At 36.0% G+C, this 8,530-nt stretch overlaps 1 protein-coding gene across 1 annotated transcript; it reads left to right on the forward strand.

The window, feature by feature from the left end:
* The first annotated feature begins 2,221 nt into the window (after positions 1 to 2,221).
* On the forward strand, positions 2,222 to 7,536 carry LOC107190482 (probable cytochrome P450 6a13). Its single transcript, XM_015579291.1, has 5 exons — positions 2,222 to 2,563; positions 4,834 to 5,359; positions 6,026 to 6,247; positions 6,764 to 7,015; positions 7,370 to 7,536. Exons 1-5 carry the CDS (start codon positions 2,228 to 2,230, stop codon positions 7,534 to 7,536), a joined length of 1,503 nt encoding a protein of 500 aa, XP_015434777.1. The 5' UTR covers positions 2,222 to 2,227.
* The last annotated feature ends 994 nt before the right edge of the window (positions 7,537 to 8,530 follow it).

Consider the following 8,530-nt stretch of genomic DNA (forward strand, 5'->3'; position numbering starts at 1 on the left):
ACGTCGTGGAATATCAGTTTTTCAGTTAAGGCTACGTTTTCGAGATAATCGAATATGAAAATCGGCTGGATATAAAAATCTCTGGTGCATTTTTTCCTTGCGTTCTGTCTCTACTCACTATCATGACGATTACACGCGTTTCAGATTAATTTTCAAATTCGATTTTGTCGAAAGCGATAGCTCAAACGAAAACGTTTTGCATTTTTCGACTTATTTCTCCTTATAGAATCCTTGCTGTTATATCAATATCCATGTAGTAATTAACTTTCCTTTGGTTTTGTATAAGAACATTGCCCTCTTACATAACAAACGTGACCTTGTTTGACACAAACTTTTATCACACAAATGTGATCGACTTTTAAAAGTGATTCCAACAAAAAAAGCTGATAGTAAATTAGTTATTATGTAGCGTGCTTATTTTGTAAATTAATAATCAATACAAGGTGTAAAATTTATTTGAAAATAACCTTATAATACAAGAAGAAAATTAAATATTGTAACTTATGTACATTTATCGACATATTCTAGTTCATAGTGTTTTCGCGTTAAACACGTCGCATAGCAAAAATACCGGAGCGTATCGAAGATGGAGCCATACGTAATTGTGGATTAATGAATACTATAAGACGAGATAATCGATCAACGAGATTAAACCTATAAGATGTACACACTGTGATAGGTTTATAATGACATATAAATTTTGCAAAAAAGCACTTGGAATCTACTTGATAATCACAGAAATATTATAATTCAATCGATGAATGTACCTAGATACTACTTATTTCTTCGTCAAGATATAAACAATAACTGTTAATACTAACTGATAAAAACAGTAATACTAATTCGTAACATTTAATACAAGTCCAGTATATTGAAAAGGTAGTACTTACAATTAATTAGGTGAAAAATGATGTACAGTTAAAAAAACACAAATTACCTTATTTCGTAACGTTGTCTGAACTTTTCGAAATATAACAAAGTTTAATTAAATATGAATACAAATTTGTATACGTACATGTATTATTAGATTCGTATTGTTAGTGCTGAACCATTCAGATGTACATTTTTTTAACGTATTGATGACTGCTAAACCGTCACCGATATAACTTTTACAGTCTGCCTAATAAATACATAATTGGGAAAATTTTTACTTTAATATAGCATAGCTACATCAGAAAAATTCCACTGAATTCAGGTAGCTTGACTCTTCCTCTGTAACTCATTCCAGGTGAATTTTTAGTAATTCTTCGAGCTTCGTAAGGAAACGATGTTAACAAGTATGATTGCTATAAACGTGACAAGTTTCGAAGGAGTATTCTTGAAAAGGAACATATCGGAACACGAAAATATCACCTGAAATCGGGAGAATGAAATTTTATCCGAAAAACCTTCTTTTTGGGTGCGAATTTCTATTAATCGCGTTTGGTCTATTTTACTAAACTACCAAGTTCAACTGACTGGGAAACACCCTGAAAAGGTGCACGTTTTGCACGGGATCGGGATTTTATTGCTGTTTACGGATAACCTGAACCAAAATGATAAAAATTTATCAAAGGGTTTCTTGAGGTTAGTTGAGAAATGATGTGGAAGAAAAAATCGACATTGCACAAGGATATTGATCATAAACATCAGAGCCGTGCTTGTACGGAGAGGAAAAAGGGACATGGTATCCAGGTATTAGGATGGTCTTCACAATTACTTAACGTGAACCGCATTGAAAATGTGTCGGGATTATTGAAGTTAAAGCTTCGAGAAAAAAACAATGGAACTAACTACTTTAAAACAATTAATGCGCTAAATTCGATCATTGTGGTGATCTCTATTCAAAGAATATGCTTCAAAAGTTCCAGTCAATTATGAGCAATAATGGAGACTGGGCAACATATTGATACAAATGTGTCGTAGAGGTAGAGTAAGGATACCAGAAATCACCGAAATTTTTATGATGGCTGCATCCAAGTAAAAATTTTGCCGCTCACACATTTATTAAATAGATAGCACTAAACTGAAAATTATAGGAACTGAAACCTAGTGCAGTACTTATTTCTTAACTCTTTCAAATGTCGTAAACTCAATCGAAATTTGACATGTTCACCGTATTATTGCTATCAATGAAACAATAACAAATTTGTCTCATCGTTTTGACGTGGATTCCGAACATTGTTTTAAAAGCAAATGGACATTACTCGTTTCTAATTGTTTCCTTTTTTCAGATAGCTGATCCAGTATGGCGGCCGGTCTCCTTATATTGTACGGCGTCTTGGTAATACTACTTTTACTTTACTACTATCTTAGTTCAATCCACAACTTTTGGAAAGATCGTGGTATACCTGGACCACAGCCCACGCTCATCTTTGGCAACCTTCGACCAGTAACATTCGGAAAAATGTCCTTCGGCGAGACCATAAAACAAATGTACAATGAGTACAAACATGTGCCAGTGTTTGGAATTTTCGAAGGGAATACACCAATTTTGGTTGTTAACGATTTGGACATGATTAAAGATGTCCTCATCAGGGACTTCTCACTTTTCGCTGATCGAGGAATGCCAATGTTTCCCAAGGTATTCATAACTAGACAGTAACGAATAAAGGTCACTACTATATTTAAAAGAAAAAGGATTGCATACATACCGCGTGCTTCTACTTTCAATTCAATTTTACTTAAGTCATGACGACGAATTTTGACATGGTAACGGACTGACCACAGCCTATTACAGGTACAATGATTCACAAATTTGTTTATTCAAACATTTTCAAAACTTCATGTCAAGAAAGTGATAAAAGTAAAGAGAATGAAGTCACATAAAATAGAAAAGCATACAATTTTTCTAAATTAATTGTTATTTTGAAATTTCTGTTTCAATATGTGTGTCACTGTAAGGCGTCACTACCTAACTTGGGTACGATATTAACTTCAGAGTTGAGTACAATTTTATTCGAATAATACATAGTGAGCAGCAGCTGTATTTAATAAGGGAAGTTAGGTTGATGTGAGAATCCGACCTTTTTTATAACTTTGAAGACGAGTAGAGGGCCTCGAATTATTATTAACTGTCCTGCATTAAGGTTCGGCGGAAATTCATATTTAAATTAGGAAAACATCTCTTGCATACAGTATATTAGTATTAGTAAATCCAATAGCAGAAATATTTACCAAAATTATCCTACCTATCTTCCAGAAATCGTAAAAAACTACCGTTAAATATACTTTCTTAATACTGTGGCGGCTTTAGGACTGCCACCACGCCCTTGTTTCTGTGCGTTTAGTTTTTAACGTTTCTCACGGTCTCGTGCGAGCCTGGTTATTGTCATGAACATTTGCTAACCAGGTTCGGGCGAGACCCGGGATCTTACAGCTACGGCCACTTTTATCGAAGGTCTTTGGGTTTTCCTAAAGGTCCTTCTTTGTTAAGCTTTTCTCTGTTTCAATTTTAACTTCCCGTTTAGGGCGCCGTGAAGGTCGAGTGCCTGTGCACATTTGGCGACCAGCTTGTGCGGTCCTTGTTGTACCCTGATTTCTCCTTTTTACCATCTCTGCACTTTCTCCGGGTTTCCCGGCATTTTCGGTTTCCTCCCCTACGTCGTCTGTCTTTCTCTTCACTCTGTCTATCCTTTTTCTTTTCGTCCTTTTTAAGTGAGCGCGTAAGGACGAGCGCGGTCAGTCTGGCTGTACCGAGGTTCTGAACAGAACTTTGTCGCGAGCGCAAGGAACTTGTATACCAATAAACTGAGTATCACTGAAACGTGCTGATTACTGCTCTACTCCCTGTAATCCCACAATACTAATACACCATGCAATAGAGCTGGCATTTTTCTTAAGAATTTAGGATAGCCACGGGTGTGTCTTTAAAGTAAATGTGCACCAACTAACAAGAATAAAGTTTTTATTCAAACAAAAACAAGAACTGAACAATCACAAACAATAACGAAACTATAACAAAACCAAACAGTTGATAAAAATAAGCAATACAAAAGTAATGAAACTATGAGGTATCAGACGTTGTTAACAGTTCGGCGGTTGACGATATACTGCCCAAAATTGTCCGTTTCCACCGTCTTCGCATGGTTACACGAGAAAACACATGTCTCGTTTTCCCAGGACTTTCCCGAAAAAGAGAAAGTTCCCCTTCAAGCACTTGGGAAGACAGCGACGTAATTCGAACCTACCCTGAACCTCTGCCATGCAGATGTTATAGCCTGGTAGGCAAAAATGCAAGGGAACGCCGAAACTGTAAAGGTCTGCTACAAGAAGATAATCGTAGAAAACTATTGGCTCGCTTTTGTTTCAATACAGAAACAAGATAGTTTGACAAAACGCGTAAAGCCGGTAGTGGTACTCCTCGTTGGCGACTCGATACCATTAACTCGGTCACCATTTGCTCCAATATTGCGTTTATTATTTAAAACATAGTAAAATAACTGACTAAAGTATATCTCGTAACTCGAGTTGAATATCTGGAATGCAGTTCCAAAATAAAATTATTGAGGCTGTTGGAATGTTTTGTCGTTTTGTTACCCCTTACTGAGCTCATGTTGCGATTCGTTTACTTTCTCTTGAATTTACGAGTCAATCAGTGTCATTTTGTATGACCATTCCCTACCTTTCTGGTACTATATCAATCCTTTTTGTATAAAAATCTTCCTTTAAATACAAACATGGCTCGCCAAATCCTGCAATCTTTCCGACACACTTAACAAGAAGAGCTATTCTATTTGCTTTAGGATTGAACAATCTTCTCAGTAAGCGTTTTTCGAACGAGAAAAGCAGTCAGATGAAATGTTTTAAGTATCGTACTTAGTGAGATTTATTAATGACACGTATAATTCGCAGGTGGAACCACTGGTCGAAAATCTAATCAATTTAGAACCAGAAAGGTGGCGGCCATTGAGGACAAAACTCTCGCCAGTATTCACATCTGGTAAGATGAGAGACATGTTTCACCTCATGGTAGAATGTGGACAGCACTTGGAAGAATATTTACATAAAATAGTGTCGAACGATGAGCCCATCGAATGTGGCGAACTAGCTGCAAAATTCACTACCGACGTAATCGGTAGCTGTGTCTTTGGTATTTCCATGAATTCACTCTCCGACGAGGACAGCAAGTTTCGTACGATGGGCAGACAAGTGTTCGCCCCTTCTGTTCAGACATTCATGAGAGACAACTGCAGACAGTTGTTTCCCAGTTTGTACAATCTAGTGGGTTATATATTTCAGCCACATTACATTACGGACTTCTTTAAGAGTGTAGTTGTGGATACGATGAATTACAGGGAAAAGAATAATATAATTAGACCTGACTTTATTAACATGCTTATGGAACTCAAGAAGAACCCACATTGCTTGGAAAATATTAGTAGGTAATTTCATATTCAAAAATTTTTCCGTTTGCTTTCTATGTCAGCTAAAAGAGTTAATATGAAAGTATAAACACATTTTCCTGCCATGTTTTGCTGGCGACTTCGTTGCTATTATCAAAGAGATTACTCATTATGAGAGCCTGAAAGTAGAAAAAATATAAAATACAAAAACCTAGTGTTCTTTTACCATTAAAAACTTTGCCAAATAACGTAAACATGAAACTTTAATTATTCCACTCGGACAGCCGATTCTCAACTGCTACACGGACCCAATTGTTTGTCTAAAGAACTAATGAGCGCAATCAAATGGAATGTATGGAATCAATTCGTGAAGCAACACATGTCTTCAATTAGAATAACTCGTCGAGTCAGACGTATTTTACACGTATCTCACGCGAAATTTCAACAACTAATCATTCAGCGACGAAGCTTTGAACGCTTCTTCGCAGTCTTGTTTTTCATCTTACAATTAATTTAGCATGCAGAATCCACCGTATGAAAGTGTCCCATATTTTTAATGATACCCTCTAACTCGATCTTCATTTAAGCGCTGATTCACGCGTCTAATGTTGATAGGGAACTCCACTTCTAAATGTAACTGCTTTCAGGTGGGAGGAACGTTCTGCTAAAACAATAAATGACGTGGTTTTGTTACTTTTCAGAACTGACAGATTCGTTACTCAGTGCGCAGGCGTTAGTCTTCTTTCTAGCTGGCTTTGAGACGTCCTCGACAACGATGAGTCATTCACTTTACGAGTTAGCAATGAACAATGATATACAGGATAAATTACGAAACGAAATCAGAGAGAACTTTGCGCAACATGGTGAAACTTTGACATACGAACGGGTGAAACAGATGAAGTACTTGGATTGGGTGTTCCGAGGTAATTTCAAATGAGACCCAGTAACTCACAACGTTGTTCATGACGACTGTCACAATTATCTGTGCAAATTACTCAACAAACTGTGAAGATTTATTTAAAAAACAGGACAACCTTGTCACAAAATATTGATACCAAACAAATAAAGGACGTGGGGATACCTAGATAGGATTTCGTAAAAATTTAAATATTTTATTGTTATTTCGAAAGTATATGACCGAATGTGTGAATCACTGGACGAAGTTGAGTATTAGACCAGAATACTGTAGGAATAGAATGTTTCAGAAATATCTATCCGTTTATTGCACAGAAAACGAGACCAGAGAAACACTACAAAGTCGAGACAAAACGTATACTCGTCGACCGTAATACACAAACAATTGTGATTCGTAACCGTAATCGTAATCCGTAGTCGTAATCAGTAATCATAGTCGTAATCGTGAGCCGTAATTGTGATCGTAATCGTGTTCGTAAGCCGTTTGTCGTGACCGTCGTATCGTAACATTTTCATTCATACAGAGACTCTGCGGAAGTACCCAATCGTGCCAGTGCTGATGAGAAAAGTATGCGCAAATTACACTTTTAAGGGAACAAATAGTACTATCCCAAAAGGTACGAAGATATGGATACCAGTGTATGGAATTCATCTGAACCCTGAAATTTTTTCGAAACCTGAAGTGTTTGATCCTGAAAGATTCACCAAAGATGCCGTTTCGGCCAGACATCCGATGAGTTATTTAGCTTTCGGCGAAGGACCAAGAAATTGTGTCGGTATGTCCATATAAAGTAACTAACTAATGAATAATATCAATTGTGTACTAAGGCTTGTAGATTCTGCAATTTTGTTTCATCAAATTTCAGGAATTACGCGTAGAGCAGGTATTATTACCTAAGTAGAGAATAATATAAAAGATATTATACTATCGTATACCTTAGATTGTATTGACCTATTTCTTTATTTTTTCTGGCCAATAATTATAATTCATAAGTTTATATGATACACAAATTAATAAAATCTCTTTACCACTAGTTTCTATAACGTGAATTGCATCGATTGCTATGAGTTAGTTACATTATAAACGTATTGCTGATATAACAATCATTATTCTCACGGCATATTTTCAGGAGCCCGTTTCGCATTTTACCAGAGCAAAGTTGGACTTATCTCGATTCTTCGTAAGTACAGAGTCGATGTTTGTGAAAAAACAACAATTCCGTATGAGTCTGCCAGTCACACGCAGCTGTTAACACTTAAAGGTGGATTTGTATTAAAAATAACGAAAGTAGAATAATTTTATATTAAAATATTCTTATTATTTTGCTTACTGTTATAAAAAGTGTTATCAGCAGAATAACTTTTTTAATAATATTTTCTCTAGAAGTAGATGAATGTAATACTCGTAAGAGAAAAATATGAATACGATTAGTATCAGAACTACTTAGTTTCCACGAGTAGATACATCTTTATATCAGTGTAGGTATTATTTAAGACAATACTATTTAATGTGTAAAGAATTTAAAAGAAATAAATATATTGAAAACATTTATGTTGCGTCACAGAACACACTTGTCGGTCATATATGTTGTTTCTGTTATAATTACTCTACAGTGTGCGGCTATGAATTTATGGACAGCGCCGATCATGGGTTGGGGGGCTACAGCCCCGGGCCCCAGTTTCAAAGGAGGCCCTGTTCTAAGCCTTACATTTATGCCAAAAATAATTGAATGAAATTTTGTTAACTGTTTCCTTTTTGAAATAATTAAAAATTGTACTAAGTGTAAAATTAAATCGAATCGAAGTTGTTTAAATATAACGAACCATTGTTCGTTATAATCAAGCTTTCGTTAGGATTAAATGGTATTTAATTTTACTTAGAATAAATTTCAATTTTTTAAGAATAATGTATGTTATTGTATGCTGCATTACAATAATTTTGTGCTCTCCACCCCCTTGCTTTTCAACAGGGGGCCCTCGAAGCTTATATAGCCCTGGAACATACAAAATCCTAATACGGGCCTGATCACGAAGTGTTTAGTAACTATGTGATTTACGATTACGTTCTAAGACTGAGGGAAGTAGGGCGTGGTGCTAACAGGAAAATTGAGTGTATGTGGTCTGCCAGCAATGAAACTGTCGCGGCTTTTTACACACTAAAAGTTAAAACTGAGTACACGCCGTCTTCAGGTGAAGTTCACGTTATACTTCTGTAGTGTCCGACTAAAATCGAGGTAGTAACGTAGCTGGTTATGATGTTTTTGTTATTATTCGTTAAAGACAACAGTAAA

This window comes from Dufourea novaeangliae, unplaced genomic scaffold (assembly GCF_001272555.1).
Source record: "Dufourea novaeangliae isolate 0120121106 unplaced genomic scaffold, ASM127255v1 scaffold193, whole genome shotgun sequence".
Classification (NCBI taxonomy): Eukaryota; Metazoa; Arthropoda; class Insecta; order Hymenoptera; family Halictidae; genus Dufourea; species Dufourea novaeangliae.

Coding starts and splice junctions, on each gene's coding strand:
- LOC107190482 (XM_015579291.1), top strand. CDS start 2,228: ATGGCGGCCGGTCTCCTTATATTGTACGGCGTCTTGGTAATACTACTT. Junction 5,360..6,025: donor ACATTGCTTGGAAAATATTA/GTAGGTAATTTC, acceptor GTTACTTTTCAG/AACTGACAGATTCGTTACTC. Junction 7,016..7,369: donor AGGACCAAGAAATTGTGTCG/GTATGTCCATAT, acceptor GCATATTTTCAG/GAGCCCGTTTCGCATTTTAC.